The sequence below is a fragment of the Scophthalmus maximus genome, chromosome 12, assembly GCF_022379125.1.
Source record: "Scophthalmus maximus strain ysfricsl-2021 chromosome 12, ASM2237912v1, whole genome shotgun sequence".
In the NCBI taxonomy this organism is placed as follows: domain Eukaryota; kingdom Metazoa; phylum Chordata; class Actinopteri; order Pleuronectiformes; family Scophthalmidae; genus Scophthalmus; species Scophthalmus maximus.
Genome location: NC_061526.1, coordinates 6405020 through 6421701, shown reverse-complemented (window position 1 = coordinate 6421701; position 16682 = coordinate 6405020). Strand labels below are relative to the sequence as shown.

The window sequence follows — 16682 nt, the reverse complement described above, 5'->3', positions numbered from 1 at the left end:
CAAGACAATTTCTCTTTTGTAAACCAGAACTTTTATTTGCAGGTTAAATGAGTTACAGCAGAGAGCAGGTCAGATTCAGTAGAATTTTGTATATATTAATGCATGTGTATATACTGTATATGCTTATATTTACAGCAAGTCATTGAATTGATTCAAGATTTGTGAAAGGAACCAAAAAAACCTCATTATTTTTTTATGGACAATCTTTGGCATGAGCAGTTCTCCACACTCTGTATCGAAAAAAGTTTGAAGCTTATGGCCACCATATACTATACTATACTATAATACCTAAAATATTAAACAAACTGAACAAGAAGTTTTATCCAAGGAAGGCTTGTGCCTTAATTTCCTTAATGTGTTCAGTTTCATTAAAATTCTCTGCTGGAAAAATGCTGCGGTTTTTTTTACACAAATAGACTTTCACAGACAAGTATCACTCACATTTCCTTCACCGATTATACAACACTGAAACGTACACATGCTGTTAATGTTTTATAGTTGTACAGTATGTATATGATGGGAGTAGTTAACTGTTATTAAACTGCGGGTGAGTATTGATTTCACAGGTAAACAGACCGAAACAGACGAGTCGTCGGTTCGAGCGGCCCCTCTAACCCCCGAGCTGTTGCTGCAGCTGAAGTGACCCGTGGCTCGGGTCCTTGAAGTCGTCGCCGGGGTAGCAGGGCAGGCGGGGGTCGGCCGTCTGCACCAGAGACACCTTGCAAGTCGCCGGCTCCACCCGCACCTGACACCACGCGGGGAAATCCACCGGCCGATGCACCCTGGACAAACGAGGGAGGTACAGCAGAAGACTTGTCGGCTTCTTTTTTGCAGAACAAAAAAGTATTTTTTCTTTATAATTTGGCCTCCTGACACTGTTTTCACTCAGTTCCTTCTGCTGGTGCTCCTAAAGGGAAATCAGCAACATTCGGAAAACATTTTTTACGGAAACAGTCAAGTCTTGAAAATGTTCTTGAGTGGCGGAAATTAACAAAGTACATTTATCCGAAGCACTGTACTCGAGTTGAGTTCTCACACACTTTCTTTTCTGCTACTGTATACTTATACTACATCTATTTTACAGCAGCTGGTGCAATTATTACATTCTAGATCAAGAAGATTAACACGATCACTTTGTGAAATATATTCTAAAACTTATTCTAAATGTATATAAACGAGTGAAATAGTTCGACTGAGCTGCAACCAGCTACAGCTGTTAAAATTCTGTTCATGTCGGTAACATCACCACAAAAGTATCACAAAACATTTTCAAATCAAACAGTTTTTTACTTTTAATACTCAAGTACATTTTGCCGCCATTATCTCTGCACATTCACTTGACTTAAAACGGACTTTTGCTACTTTTGGAAAGGCCCTGAACACAAAATCTCAACACGCTTGCAAGCCAGATTTTCCCATGACACATCAGTTAAGTTCAACTGCTCCGAGGTAACGTTCTACTACTGTATTCAGCGTCTCGGGGGGGGGGGGGGGGGGGGGGGGGGGGGGGGGGGGGCGCCTGCAGCGAAGTGAACTGTGGGCATCTGGACACCAAACCACAAAACTGGATGTTTGTGTACTCACGTCTCGCAGCAGCCGACGCCGACGGGGTGCAGGCAGGTGCACTGCATGCAAGCGTTGTCCATCCAGGTCTCCCCCAGTGAGAAGTGTCTCCCCTCGAACACGCACAGTGCTGCAGCGACATGTGGCAGTCAGAACATTTGTTCAGAGACATTTTGTAATTTCCTCTTTTTTTTTAAAAAGAATGGAGATCGATCTTCTCACCTCTGGAGTCGAAGTGGCACTCCATGGGTGCCGCAGAGCCACCGCTGGTCCACAGAAGAAACCCTGCAGCAGCAAGCACCCAGTTGACGCTGGCCATCTCCATCTTCATCTCGTCCGGTCCGCCTCTGGTTCCTCTTCTGCCTTCGCACCCTCATTTATACAATCCCGGGGCTACATCCACCACGGCGTGGAGGTGTGGCTTTTTCGCCTGGCTGCGGAAGGCGTCAGCGGTGCCATCCACTGGGAATGAGGAGGTGGTGGGGTTTTTTGTGTGTGTGTGTGTGTGTGTGCGTGGAACGGCGTAAGGAGGAGGGGAATCTTGTGTCTTGGCACTGTCTTGGCACTCCAGAGATCACCTCGCCGTGCTTCGGCAGGCATGGACCTCCGAAGTGATAGAAAGAATGACACATCCGCGCTGTGACTAAGAGAGGGAAGGAGGGTAGGGGAGAGGTGAGATGGAGGGCAGGGAGAGAGAGGGAGAGAGAGGTGACGTCCAGGGAGAGGAGGAGGAGGAGGAGGAGGGCAAGAGGGACGGAATTATCAAACATGATTCATCACCATTCAGCCTCTCCTATGGTTGTGTAGGCCAGGCTGTCGTCCCAGCAACGGAAGATGAGACTAATACACACATGTAAAACACAGGCCTAGATATTAATCTAAAACAAAAGAGTATGATCTACTGCACGGAGCTTGCGTTGTAGACTGCTACACACAGTGTGTCGCTACACAGTAGTTACTAAGGGGCCCTCACTTGTCTGAATGTACAGACCTCGATAAATGGATACAGATGCTTCCATACAGTCACTGGATGCTTTGACGCGTATGAAAATAGCATGAATCATCATACGCTACGGCCTCCACAGTATCAAATGAACACCTACGGAAGATCGTTGGAGCATCTAGGTTGACGGTGCCCCCCATCCCCCCGACACCGATCATCATAACATCGAGAGAGGAAATGTGTTGAGCGGAAAAATGACTCTCAAGGAGAGTTTGAGAAACTTTGTTGAATCTATGTCACGGAGTGCTGAAGCCCGACACCTTTACCATGACACTGTGTTGGTTTTTCCTTCCAACTTGTCCATCCGTTTCTCTGTACATGTACAGTATTTCTGTACGTGATGTGGCCACCGGCAAAACCCAAAGTGGATTTTTCTTTTTTCTACCGACTGATTATAAAGAACTTTTGTCGTTTAGATTCTTCATTTTTTCTACGATAAAGAAATAAAGAAAAATCTATAGATGCTTCTTTTGAATTTATATGAATAGTGTTTTCGCTTCTCTTGCTTGAAAACCATTGGTGAATTTGATTGTGTGTGTGGAAGGTTAATAGGGGTCATCGTGTGTATGTTGAACACGTGTGTATCCTTTCTGGGGTTCGATACTAACTCAGACGTGTACTGGCCTAAAATTGACTCAACTGCTATAACACAAAAAAACACAAAGTAAGAGGACCTTGCGACAATTTGAAAACAAATTGACATTGTTTGGTGTTCAGCATTAATATTGTAGTGTATTTATTCATATTTTAATCCTGGGTATCAGTCCCCGAATATGTATCTGTTTCCAATTTTAATATGACGTGCACCTGTGTTTATTTCTGTGTAATTTTTATTTAAATGTGATCAGAATCAGAATCGTGTTTATTGCCAAGTCAGTTTACAAGGAATTTGATTTGGTGTTTTGGTGCACAGCAAACAATAGAAAAATAGAAAAAAAACTAGTACAAGGAGAAAGATGAAGACTGGAACTTAAAGTAATGAAAAAATATATATTCGACAAAATTAGATATATAAAAGTGAAAAAAATATGTCCAACCTGTCACCAAGGGTTACAGCAGTGCAGGTTGTGCGGGAGAACATGTGTGGCAATCTGGCCCCTGACAATGCGGCTCAATATTGCTCCCCAGGCCAACCAAACATTAGCTCATCTTCTTCCACCCGCTTGCTATCTGCAGTCTGTACATGCGAGATCATAGGAAAAATCTCTCTCAAAGCCTCACACAGGAGGCCCCCGGGGCCACGTAACATGGCCGTTTTACGTGCCTTTTCTCTGTGGTACCCCCACAGTAGTTGTGGAGTGTTGAGAGGTCTCCCCTCATCAGGGGCTGCTTCTTCTTCTTCTTCTTCAGTCAGCCGGATGACTCACACTTGCCTCTCTCAGGCTGCTCAGTTTTTTTTTTCTGTGAAGGCTTCCTCTCCTTAATATGAACATTTAAGATAATGACAAAGGCCTTATGGAATAGTTTTGGAACTTCAGAAGTCAATTTCCTAATTCACTTGAAATATGTTTTGTTTTGTTTGGATACTATTTCTACAATTAGTTCAGGTGTTTCCCTCTGCAGAGCCTGCGGGCCCCCCCCTTGCAATACGGCGACCGCGAGTTCACGGCCCCGATTTGTCAACTAGAGTTGTCGTCAGCATCGATTAAAAAGGGAGGTTCTCATCAAAACAAAAGATGAGGATTTTCCTGTCACACACGCCTGTTTCCCTTCACGGATGTGCACTTAATTGGTGACGAGCGCATTTTAACAGGGGGAGACCGTTCTGTTAAAATTTTTTAACAAGACTGTCGTCATTAAATCATCATACTTGGCTTACCTACAGACATCTTTTTTTATTTTGCACAATTCTGTAATTGCCGTCGCTTTCTATAGTTTAACATTCCCCGATAAATTGTGCGTCAGTGTATCCACACTGACGTGTATCTCTCTGATACCAAACTAAAGTTGCTATTAGTGACAGTACTAATGGCCAATTAGCAATAGTATCAGTCATATATTTTTATCGTATGTTGTGCAGCAACACAAATTTTGCTTTGTGAGAATCAAACATTGAATTAACAAAAGAGCTGCAGTCCTTAGCCTATTTGATTTAAGTAAAGATATCAACCGAGTTAAGATGTTTGTATTTATATATTTATACACATTATTGAACAAGAAAAATATTGGTATAGGCTGTTGATCAAACAATTATTTCCAAGGGCAACAATGAACTTTTATGCTTTAATTTGAGTCCTTAAAGTTATATAGATGAATTAAACAAATACTTGGTCCACTCACATGGGCAGTGTCATGTGGTTGAAAGCTTCACACGCACAAAAAAAAGTTTGATCACCCTCTTTCGGCCTTTGAGCAACATTTTTTTTTAAAGCTCTGGCTGACGGAATAATGAAGAAAAGAAATAATATATCTTTGGAATTATTTTGAATGTCTTTATATAGTTGCTAAAAGCCTAAGACACATTGTTGAATATATTTATTTATTTGCATTTTCGTTTATTTGCTCATGTTAAGGTCCTTCCTTCCTGCTGCTGTGAGACTGTACAACCAGCACTGCTCTCTCAATAGACCAAACACAAAACACACACAGGACTCAACCACTGTAAAAAATAATTCACTGATACATTTAAAGTGCATTAGCCAACTGTGCAATATTTATATTTAGTCTCCACGTGCAACTATTGCTACTGCTTTTTATATACCTTTTCTAATTTAATGTTATTATTTTGTTATATTTTGTACATACTATTGCTTTTTTGTAAATTTCTTTCTATATTATTCTGTGCACTTTGCTGCTGTAATGCCCAAATTTCCCCATTGTGGGACGAATATATATATTATATATATAATAAAAGCAGATCTTATCTTATCTGATATAGTAGTTTACTTCATTACTGGGTGTTTTGTATTATTACTATTATTTTAATTTTTTACATATCATGCCTATCGGTACAAAATGATGCTTTATCTCCTTATGTAATGCTGCTTTTGGGAGCTAAAAATAATGCTTATTATTGCTCTTTTAATTTGGCTGTAATGTACCTTTAACAAGCATGGGGCTGGAAACCCCGCCTCTCTTGTCTACTCCCTCCCCTCCCTACCAGACTCGACTAATCGATCCGCGAGGCGACGATAGCCGGCCGGGCCCTGTGCGCCCGAGCGCTTCTGTGATCGTCTGCTCTGGCCTGGCGGCTCGTAGATGTCAGTTGCTGCGGTGTTGTTGTGTAGCTCGTCTCTCATCCCAACAAAAAAAAAACACCGAATCATGCCCGACGAGACGGCCGTCGAAAGAATGTCTCTGCAGCGAATTTAAGTGTTCAAAGGCATTTTTCGGAGTAAGCCGAGCACGGACCGAGCTCCGTTGTAAGCTGGGTTCCGGCGGAGTCTTTTTTTTTTTTTCTTCCCTTGGTGCTGACCCGTGTGGGCCTTGTCGTCGCAAACCAATCCGCCGAGTGTCACACACAACAACGTCCGGGTTCTGTTTTTTGTTTTTAATGTTGGAGTCGTCAGGTTTTTCTGGCTGTCGTATCGAGTGTTTCCCCGTCGGAAGATGGACACCGACAAGTTCAACTATGTCTACAGCTGTGACCTGGACATCAACGTTCAACTTAAGATGTGAGTTTTTTGGGGAACTTGAACGCGGTCGTTGTTTAAATGTATTTTGTGTCGGAAGGCGGAACTAATCGTATCCAGTGACATGCCCGGATGTTTTACCATATATCTATTGTACAGTGTGTGTGTGTGTGTGTGTGTGTGTGTGTGTGTGTGTGTGTGCGTGTGCCTGTTTGTGTGTTGGTCAGTCAGTCTGTCTGTGTGTGTGTATGTATGTGTGTGTGTTTGTGTGTGTGTGTAAACCCACATCACGAGGGACACGATTACAGACCCCCCCCCCACACACACACACACATACATCATGTGGACTTTACTTCCTTTCTGAGGACAAAATCCAAGTCCTCACTGCGTAGATCATTAGATCTTATGAAGCCATACGTTTGTTTAAGGTTAGAATAAATGTCCCGAGAAATTGTCATTGTACTGTAAGGAAGTGTGTGTGTGTGTGTGTGTGTGTGTGTGTGACAGACTGTCCAGCTAACAAGTTTGAATCAAACGTGTCACTGTTATTCAGAGAAGCTAATGGCCAGAATTGCCGAGAACTGCTTTCCTCTCATTTATATATTTGTAAATACGACTTTCGCTGCCTCTCCTCACATTTGTGAAGGTGTATTCCACCCCCCAAAAAATTCATCATTTTATTTAATAATTGAATTAATACATTTGTAATGCAGTTGTTGATTATACGGTAAAACTGAAATCAACTGACAGAACAGTTGATGCTTACTCCGCTTAACCCTTTTTATGAATAAAATATATATATATTGTTTGATTAGGACTTTAACATAAAGAACTTTAATAATAAGACACCGTTAAATAAAAAAAGCAGCATGGATAATTCTGTTGATTTACTTGAGTTGTACTCGTCTTGGATAACATCAACCAACTGCCTCTTTGTCCCTTCTCTCTCTTTCTTCCTCAGAGGCAGTTTAGAAGGGAAGCGCGAGCAGAAAAGCTACAAGGCGCTGCTGGAGGACCCCATGCTCCGGTTCTCGGGCCTCTACCAGGAGAACTGCTCGGACCTCTACGTCACCTGTCAGGTGTTCGCCGAGGGGAAGCCCCTCGCCTTGCCCGTTCGCACCTCGTACAAAGCGTTCAGCACACGCTGGAAGTGAGTTCCAGTCGCAGTGTTCTCTCTCCCGATCACAACTGTATACATTTTTTTTTTTTAAGTTTCCACATAGCATTTATTCTCTTCTTCTTTTAAAAGTCTTTAAACTTTTTATCAAGTAAATCTCAGCTTTGCAGTCTTGTTGATCTTTAAACTTTACTGAGGCCACATCCACATACTACATTTAAGTTTTAAAACACGTCACGACACTACTACGGCGAGGGTTGGAACCCCCAACCCCGTCATTTTCTCTAAACATCGCAAAAGTTACATTTCAGTTTCTCAGACTTTATATTGTTCTATTCTCACACTCCACTCCCCCGTCTTTTATTCTCTCTGTTCCCTCTGCAGCTGGAACGAGTGGCTGCGACTGCCGGTCAAGTATCCGGACCTCCCCCAAAGTGCCCAGGTCGCCCTTACAGTGTGGGACATCTATGGGCCGGGCAGAGCTGTACCCGTGGGGGGCACTACTGTCACTCTCTTTGGCAAATACGGGCGAGTCCCTGCTTAACCCCACAGCTGCACAGATTTTTTCCGCTTAAGTGTGACATGTAACTTTGAAACACGTCATCTCGCCCCTCTTCTAGTATGTTCCGGCAAGGGATGCATGACCTGAAGGTTTGGCCGGGCGTGGAGGGGGATGGAGGGGAGCCCACTACCACACCGGGACGCACCAGCAGCAGCCTGGCAGAGGACCAGATGGGCAGGCTCGCCAAGGTACAGTGTGTGAAAAAATGGAGAGGGGGAGAGGAGTGTAATGGTGGGAGAGTGAGAGGAGAAGGTGGCAGGAAAAGATGAGAGGAGGAGATAGGATGGAAAAAGAAACGTTGTGTGCACTGGATACAGAGAGAAACCCCTCCACTGCAAATCCTTGTCTAAACAATCATCTGTTCCAGGGCCCTGACCTGGAGGTACTCGGTGATGTGAGTACAAGTGGAGGAGTTAGTGTTGGCAATGCAGAATGTGTGTGTGTGTGAGTTGTGTACTGTATGTGTGTGTGTGTGTGTGTGAACAAGGCCTCGGCCAAAATGTATTTGCAAATAGATGTCAGTATCTTCTATTCACCTGTATCACTCAACAAAAATACAAATACATTTTGACCCAGGCTGTGGTGTGAGCACTTGTTCTCTGTCGAGGAGTATGGCTGTGTTCTCGAAAGCATCACACACACACACACACACATTGTTTTCTAGTTTTCTGCTGTTGCCACACGTTGGTATAGTTTGTGTGTGCGCATGGATTTAAATTGGTGTGTAAAGTTGTTGCAGTCTTTTTTTGGAATATTTTGAGGAAGACGTCGGGGATTACATTTTAATCTTAACACCTACTGATTGGAATCGGCTCACTTGTTTAAAATAATTTCATTCCTAAAACAGACTCACTTAATAAATCTAAAGTTGTTTTCAGTCTCACATCAGTTGATATGTTGTTTTTAAGGAGTGAGGACTAATCCTAACCTGCACGGTCGAGGGCTTCCTGTTTATCTGCACTTACGTTCCCGACACCCGCACTGACTGACGAGTTGATTGGCTGCTGAGTGTGTTTGTGTGACTGGAAAACGCTGGATTGGCTGCTGGCAGACGTCTTGGCGCATGATTGGTCAAAGTGTTTTTGCAGATGAGCCACCGCGCCGTGACCAGATCTGCTGCCACAGAACCGCGATCCGTCTTGTTTTGTTTGTTGTAATTGAATAAACCTTTTTTTCTTATTCCTCCCATCGTTCCCCCTCCCTTGTGTGCATACAGCTGACGAAGGCCCACCGACAGGGCCACATGGTGAAGGTGGACTGGCTGGACCGGCTGACCTTCAGAGAGATTGAGATGATCAACGAGGTGAGATGCTTTAATCGTGACTGTTTAAATTTTTTTTACAAACACACTCGGAGTCGATACACAGTTATGATTCAGATCTGGCTGCACTTGTCTGCTGATCCTGGAAAAATGTATGATTATTTCGGGCATGTCGCTGTGCACACATGCATGTTTCGTAAGCTGTTTTCAGTCTCCAACTTCGGAAAACGTCCGGAAAATTGGGTCAGGACATTTTCTGAAGTTTCCAGAACATTCCGTGGTGTCTGGGTAGAGGCATGCAGGAGGCGGGACATGACAGTATTTCAGCTGCGGAACGCAGTGTTCTTGTTTATGAAATTTTCCTGCTGCATTCGGGCTTACTCTGACATTTTCTGGAAATTTTACTAGGGCACTGGCAGGAAAAGTTTCAGACAATGTGTTCATTCTAGTTCATCCCTCCGGAAAATTTCAAGAAAACGTCTAAACTTCAGTACTGTAATAACTGTATGTTTTCTTTTGAGGTTGCTGTAAGAGCCATCTTCATGTGTGTGTGTGTGTGTGTGTCTCAATCTGCAGAGTGAGAAACGCAGCTCTAACTTCATGTACCTCATGGTGGAGTTCCCCCGCGTCAAAACAAACGACAAGGAGTACAGCATTGTTTACTACGAAAAGGTATTTCCATGTAATATATCCACAAAGTCCTGTGTCATAACAGTAGAGGTGATATCGGCTGATTGTCGGCGTATATTGTGCTCGATCCCCCCATACAGGACGGAGACGACACGTCACCCGTTCTCACCAGCTGCGACATCGTCAAAGTTCCCGACCCACAGATGGGGATGGTGAGAGGACAAACCCCTTTTATGAAATAGAAATTGTATGAGTTAAATTCACTGTATATTGAACAATGTGTGTTCTCTTTACTTTTAAACCTCACCAGGAGAACCTGGTGGAGAGCAAGCACCACAAGCTGGCTCGTAGCCTCCGCAGTGGACCCTCGGATCACGACCTGAAGCCCAACGCTGCGACGCGCGACCAGCTCAACGTAAGCAACAAGTAGACACTAGTGTTCAGTTAGTTTCCAACAAAAAGGAAGTTTATTTATTTATGTAGGATCTTTCAATAATACAAATAGAAAATACTCATATGAGCTAGTTTCAAAAAGTCTGGACATTTTCCTGTCCCCAAATGTTTCTCCGGAACTTTTCCTGCCTCCCACTGATCTACCGACGCTTTGACAATCTGAAACTGATCAGTCTGCTTGCGTCAACAGATCATCGTGAGCTACCCTCCAACCAAGCAGCTGAGTTCAGAGGAACAGGACCTGGTGTGGAAGTTCCGATATTACCTCACTACACAGGAGAAGGTAGATTCTTCTCCGTCATATCCAAGTCTACATCGCTCAGTCGACAAATTTCTCTCATTCTGGCTATTCTCTTGAGCCTGTTGCTCAGTGCCATCTAGTGCAAATTGAATTAAATTCCTCTTCCTCCTCTTGCTTCAGGCATTAACCAAGTTCCTCAAGTGTGTGAACTGGGATCTGCCCCAGGAGGCCAAGCAGGCCCTGGAGCTGCTGGGGAAGTGGAGGCCCATGGACGTGGAGGACTCCCTGGAGCTGCTGTCGTCCCAGTTCACCAACCCGACGGTCCGACGCTACGCCGTGGCGCGGCTGCAACAGGCGGACGACGAGGTAGGCGAGGGTCAATCTCTCGGTGGAAATGGAAAGAAACGTTTGGAACTTTTGGAAAGAGACTCGCGTCGTACCACCATCACTACAATCATTCCCGTTTTTCTCTTTTTTTCCAGGACCTGTTGATGTATCTCCTCCAGCTGGTCCAGGCGCTCAAATATGAAAACTTCAGTGATATTCAGGGCGGCCTGGAGCCAGGCAGCAAGAGAGACGGCCAGGGACTTTCGGATGACTCGGCAATGGACAGGTCAGTACTTGGATTAGGAAATGAAACAAGCTTCTCCGGCTGCGGATCATTAATAAGTCGGCACTGTCAGCTGGTTTGACAGCGGAAAGGCACAATTGCAAAATAGTTTTTCGTTTTTTTGTGAACGACACTGAGCAGCTTGAAACTTTTGTTCTGCCTCCAATGATCTTTTTGTTTTTCTTAACTGCCTGGATCTAAATTTATCTCAGACCTTCGCGCTTTGATTATTTTTCTTTCACGAGCCATAATGAAGTCATTGGTTATTGTGATTTTTACCAGCAGGTCCACGGCTCTGGCCAGAAGTTTAAGGTTGTCAGCTGGAATGCGGAGAACTGCGGCTCTGCAACCGCGTCGACCTGAAAATAAAATTAAGACTTATATAGAAATATAAGAACTGCAAAACTAAACAAATATATAAAGAATGTACTTATTAGTAAAATTTGTTACCAATAATGTGCATAAAAACATGGTAACAGGAAGTTGCCGGGATTGTGTTATACAACAGAAAACAGATGGTTGTGGCGAAAAACAATGTTTTCGACATATTTTAGACTGGGAATTTTTTTTAATTAATTTGTCTGTACCAGTGATACGATCATTTTGTGGAATCGGCCCGAGGCAACAGCAGTGGGTGACGGTGCCAAAGAAAAAAAGCTGTCATCATTAACAAAGCATTATTATCTCAATGTATCGTTGACAAAAAACGGAACGACGTGCAGGAACAGCTGTTTACTCTTATTATTCTGGTGGGTCGCGACTCAAAAACGTTGAGGACCGTTGGTCTATACTTTACTAAACGCACTCGTCTCGTCAGTTTGAAGAAAGTCTAGGATGTTTTTAGTCGCCCTGCTCTCTGATCGTTTTTTTCCGCCGGCGTGATCCAATAATGTGATGTGTCGTCTCTTGTGTTAATTGTCTGGTCACATAGGCACAGTTGTGCTGGAATAAAACATAACAAACATTGGCATTGTGAACTTAAAAAAAAAAAAAAAAAAGCATTGAAAACCAGCCCAGGACTCATCGGTTTTTTGTCTGTGTGTAGTTCACAGATTCTCTCTGGCACATCTGGATCCTCCACTGCGCCACAGAAAGGCAAGGAGGGAACTGACGGCGAGAATCTGGAGGCAAGAACACAGGCAAAAAAAATTAAAGCAGAGCTCAAAAGAATTGTCCCACTTGTTGAAACTCAACCTTGTGTATCTTTTTCGCAGCAAGACCTGTGCACGTTCCTCATCTCCCGTGCCTGTAAGAACTCCACACTCGCCAACTACTTGTACTGGTAAGTCATTATTTTCCTATCGACTGAAGGAATGAAACGCGGCGTAGCTTATCACCTCTGAGAACGTGGTTTGTGTTTTTTCAGGTATGTGATCGTGGAGTGCGAGGATCAGGACACTCAGCAGAGAGACCCCAAGACCCACGAGATGTACCTGAACGTCATGAGGCGGTTCAGTCAGGCTTTACTCAAGGTGAAGCAGTCCGACACGACTAGTGTACGTTAACAGAAGCATTTTACTCTCTTCATCCCAACCCTTCATCAATAATATTCACGCCTTTTTTTTTCCCTCCTCCCTCTCACCCCACAGGGTGATAAGAGTGTGAGGGTGATGCGGTCGCTGTTGGCTGCCCAGCAGACATTTGTAGACAGACTGGTGCAGCTGATGAAAGCTGTGCAGAGGGAGAGTGGAAACCGCAAGAAGAAGGTATAGCGTCTGCTATAGCACATGTACAAAAAACCATACAAGCTTTTACTTATTTGGTGTCATTGATTTGAACCGATCCCTGGCGAGTTGTGCCAACGTCAGCGTTGCTCCTCCCCCTGCAGACGGAGCGGCTGCAGGCTCTGCTGGCCGACAACGAGAAGGTTAACCTTTCGGAGATCGAGCCCATCCCTCTCCCGCTGGAGCCTCAGATCAGGATCAGAGGCATCGTGCCCGACACGGCCACGCTCTTTAAGGTACGGAGTGTGCTTCATGCTCATATAAAATTACCCCATAAAGGCAAAATGCTACCATGCCACTCGAGGCAAAGATTTTTCCTCGCTGACAAATTTTAGAACAAGCAGACAAAACCCTTCAAAGACATGATTCAAGAGGTTCGCCGGCATGTCGTCGCCACCCCCGACTAGATTTCTATGGGTTAAATATGTAGACGAATTGGCGACAACTACAGCCAATCAGAGCGCAGGATGGGGTGAGATTTATAAAAAAAAGGCTCCAACTATGAGCAGGAGGATCACCCGGACTCATTTGAACAGTCACCTATTGGGCCAATACTGCAGCAATATTGTTTGTGTAAAAGAGTTATGTATATTGCAAAAAATTTGCAAATGCATAATGGCATTTGCGAATGTGGACGGGAATCTGCAAATCAGGGGCAAGTAGAGTCAAGCCCAAGGGAACGTCAGACAAAAACATTGTGTAGTATGAGCTCACAGCGACGGAGAGTCATGTACACTACATGATTCAGTTGCAATTCTCGACCAGACAAACAAATTATCCGTGCAACACAACGTTTTTCACGAGTCCTTTCTGCGTGTTTTGCATATCAGAGCGCCCTGATGCCGGCCAAGCTGATCTTCAAGGCAGAGGACGGAGCAATGTACCCAGTCATCTTCAAGCACGGTGACGACCTGAGGCAGGACCAGCTCATCCTGCAGATCATCTCACTTATGGACAAAGTAACATGTTTTTTTTGGTTAAAAAGGCTGTAAAATATATATATATATATATATATATATATATATATATATATATATATATTTTAATTTAAATTAAAAAAATTGTATATTTTGTCTTCAGCTGCTGAGAAAAGAGAATCTGGACCTGAAGTTGACTCCTTATAAGGTGTTGGCCACCAGCACCAAGCACGGTGAGATCACTCATGATTCTGTTTGGTGGAAAGCATCTTCTTAAAACAGAATATAAAAAAATTTGATGGTAAAATAATGAAGGAAACACAACAAAAAAAATCACCTTGTTCCAGGTTTCATGCAGTTTGTCCAGTCTGTTCCTGTTGCAGAAGTTCTGGCCACTGAAGGCAACATCCAGGTGAGAGGAGATCTAGAAAACAATCAGGACACTGTTTTTACACAAAGCCCTCTGCCAGTCGCCTGCAGTGTGATGAAGACAGGCGACATAATAATGTGCTTTTAATGTGCATTCATTTGTCCCAACAGAGTTTCTTCAGGAAACACGCGCCGAGTGAAAAGGGCCCGTACGGCATCAGCTCCGAGGTGATGGACACCTACGTCAAGAGCTGTGGTGAGACAGAGTTTTTGTCAGTTATAACAATTCTTGGCTGATGCTGCGTTCCATTAGTCCTCGGAAGTCGGAAATAATTCACCACTGCGACTTCCGAGCTCCGAGTTATAAGGTATAACGGAACGCAGGGTCACAGAACACGTTAACTGATCCCACTCCTCTCACCGTGTCCTTCCAGCTGGTTACTGTGTCATCACATACATCCTGGGAGTGGGAGACCGACATCTTGACAATCTGCTTCTGACGAAGACTGGTGAGGCGAACATTTAAACACTTTTAAATTACTGTCCCGGTTAAAGGAATGTGATTAAAAATGGAATATTCTCGTCCTACCACAGGGAAGCTCTTCCACATCGACTTTGGCTACATCCTGGGCAGAGACCCCAAGCCGCTGCCTCCGCCCATGAAGCTGAGCAAAGAGATGGTGGAGGGGATGGGCGGCATGCAGAGCGAGCAGTACCAGGAGTTCAGGAAGCAGTGCTACACGGCCTTCCTGCACCTCAGGAGGTAACAGTCATAACTCTACAGTCTCAAACTCTGGGTTTATGAGAGCTTACTTATTTTACATCAAATATACTTTCTATTACCTGCATTTCCAACACAAGTAGTAACCTTTTAAGGGACCTCTGCGCTAAATAGGGTTAACCTAAACCTAAATTAATTTCCCGGGAAATCTTATAAACCTTTTTACCTCCCACCAAAAGTCAGTATTTAACAGAAGTTAAAGGCCGGATTGTCTCTTTTACAGGGGGGATAAAACAATATAACAAATAATATAGGTATAAAACAAAACTTATTTAACTACAGAGATAAAACGTCCATCTTCCCTCCATCTCCTCAGATACTCCAACCTGATCCTGAATCTATTCTCTCTCATGGTGGATGCCAATATTCCTGACATTGCTCTGGAGCCGGACAAGACGGTTAAGAAGGTATGTTTGTTGTTCACCTTAAACTGAAAATGACAAAAAAAAAACATCTTGCTTAGTTTAAAAAAAGACTGTCGTTAACTTTTATCAACATATCACAGAATTAGTGACCAGTTATGGTCACTGTTGGATAACAATGACACAGGTTGATGGGATTGATTTTTATACTATATTATACTTTACTATGTTTTATTATCTTGACATTTTCAAGGATGTTTATTACCTTTTTTTGCCTTTTTGCTGTGACATTTTCATGACATTTGCATGAGTTACTAAACTATAGCAACATTACAATGCCTCACTATTATCATGCTTTATTAAACTAGGACCTTTCTATAATGCTTCAGAATACAGTTCAATCATAATGTTTGTCTTGCGGTTATGATTTTGTTTTCTAGGGCAGAATTCAAAAACTATGTAGAACTTTTACAAATATGTTTATAAAGTATTTAAAATGGTGCCTTGATATTTTGGGTTTCATTCTTTTTTTTATTCTTCCAAACCTCAACCTGCAGTTGGCGAGTTTTTGGGGTTGCTTTGCCATATTGCAAAGTTTAAACCATTTCCATATTTTGCTTCCAGGTGCAGGACAAGTTCAGATTGGACCTGTCGGACGAGGAGGCGGTTCACTACATGCAGAGTCTGATCGATGAGAGTGTGGGGGCTTTGTTCGCAGCTGTGGTCGAGCAGATACACAAGTTTGCCCAGGTAAAAACACACACACACAAATAACAGACTTAATCCCATACGGATGATATCTAACAATTTTCTTAAACCGCTGCTGCACATTTACCTCAAGTTTTCCTGGATGAATGTTGCAATTTCTATCAAGAGATACCTTTAAATTTGCAGCTAGGTTTTGCTCAAATTATCTTCAGGGTTTTTCTACAACGCCATTAAGTAAGATTACCGCGTGAGAATCATAATTTTCTCCCTGCAACAAACTAAAACCAGTGTCAGAGAAGTCCAAAAACACTTTTGCAACGACATATGTAAAAACTGATGATGCACTTTGGAAACTGTTCAGCAGTAGTGATGATACAGTTTGAGGTAAACAAGCAAGTAGTTTCTCTATTTTGCGAAATGGTTCCAGCTTCATGTAAATAAATATACATATATATATATCCCTCTCTCTACAGTACTGGCGTAGATGAGCAGAGACTTCGGCGGCGAGGATGAAGGGGAGCGAACGTTTGCAGTAGGAACACACGGCACTGACACGACCGACGCTGTGTGTGTGAGTCTGTTTGCGTGTGTGTGAGTGTGTGTGTGAGCGCGAGAACGAGAGAGGACGACTTGAAGAAGAAACCCAATGACACTGTTAAAAAGGCCAAGAATTGCACTGCCAACATTTACTGCAAGACGGCGAAACAAGGACACGGACATCTTTGTTTGCTTATGTATATATCATGTATATTAATTATTGAATGAATGAAATGTACGGCCAAATAAAAAAAAAAATGCTGTTGATACAA

At 43.3% G+C, this 16682-nt stretch overlaps 2 protein-coding genes across 4 annotated transcripts; one reads left to right on the top strand and one right to left on the bottom strand.

Moving 5' to 3' along the window:
• Positions 1-51: 51 nt before the first annotated feature.
• Positions 52-5738, bottom strand: msmp1 (microseminoprotein, prostate associated 1). 2 transcript variants are annotated; one of them, XM_035603634.2, is made up of 4 exons: positions 5608-5738; positions 1786-2206; positions 1585-1693; positions 52-782 (listed from the first exon to the last, which is right to left on the bottom strand). In XM_035603634.2, exons 2-4 carry the CDS (start codon positions 1892-1894, stop codon positions 611-613), a joined length of 390 nt encoding a protein of 129 aa, XP_035459527.1. In that variant the 5' UTR covers positions 1895-2206; positions 5608-5738; the 3' UTR covers positions 52-610. The 2 variants fall into 2 exon arrangements, with proteins under 2 accessions (XP_035459527.1, XP_035459510.1); XM_035603617.2 differs by having other exon boundaries at positions 3604-5696.
• Positions 5739-5790: 52 nt separating this feature from the next.
• pik3c3 (phosphatidylinositol 3-kinase, catalytic subunit type 3) lies at positions 5791-16682 on the top strand. 2 transcript variants are annotated; one of them, XM_047336131.1, is made up of 25 exons: positions 5791-6180; positions 7100-7288; positions 7640-7783; positions 7876-8005; positions 9034-9120; positions 9655-9750; positions 9849-9920; positions 10019-10123; positions 10352-10444; positions 10583-10768; positions 10885-11015; positions 12058-12139; positions 12227-12294; positions 12379-12508; positions 12602-12718; positions 12841-12972; positions 13567-13695; positions 13817-13886; positions 14001-14065; positions 14194-14278; positions 14457-14531; positions 14617-14785; positions 15120-15210; positions 15790-15915; positions 16347-16682. In XM_047336131.1, the coding sequence occupies exons 1-25, from the start codon at positions 6116-6118 to the stop codon at positions 16359-16361; spliced, it is 2652 nt and encodes an 883-aa protein (XP_047192087.1). In that variant the 5' UTR covers positions 5791-6115; the 3' UTR covers positions 16362-16682. The 2 variants fall into 2 exon arrangements, with proteins under 2 accessions (XP_047192087.1, XP_035507555.1); XM_035651662.2 differs by having other exon boundaries at positions 5792-6180; positions 12379-12484.

What these genes read in the sequence shown, in the direction of transcription:
- msmp1 (XM_035603634.2), bottom strand. Translation starts at nt 1,894, where the DNA reads ATGAAGATGGAGATGGCCAGCGTCAACTGGGTGCTTGCTGCTGCAGGG. An exon ending in GTGCCACTTCGACTCCAGAG is followed by an intron (nt 1,694 to 1,785) that starts GTGAGAAGATCG and finishes ATGTCGCTGCAG; the next exon opens with CACTGTGCGTGTTCGAGGGG. An exon ending in GGCGTCGGCTGCTGCGAGAC is followed by an intron (nt 783 to 1,584) that starts GTGAGTACACAA and finishes TCGTTTGTCCAG; the next exon opens with GGTGCATCGGCCGGTGGATT.
- pik3c3 (XM_047336131.1), top strand. Translation starts at nt 6,116, where the DNA reads ATGGACACCGACAAGTTCAACTATGTCTACAGCTGTGACCTGGACATC. An exon ending in TGCAACAGGCGGACGACGAG is followed by an intron (nt 10,769 to 10,884) that starts GTAGGCGAGGGT and finishes CTTTTTTTCCAG; the next exon opens with GACCTGTTGATGTATCTCCT. An exon ending in TCATCTCACTTATGGACAAA is followed by an intron (nt 13,696 to 13,816) that starts GTAACATGTTTT and finishes TTTTGTCTTCAG; the next exon opens with CTGCTGAGAAAAGAGAATCT.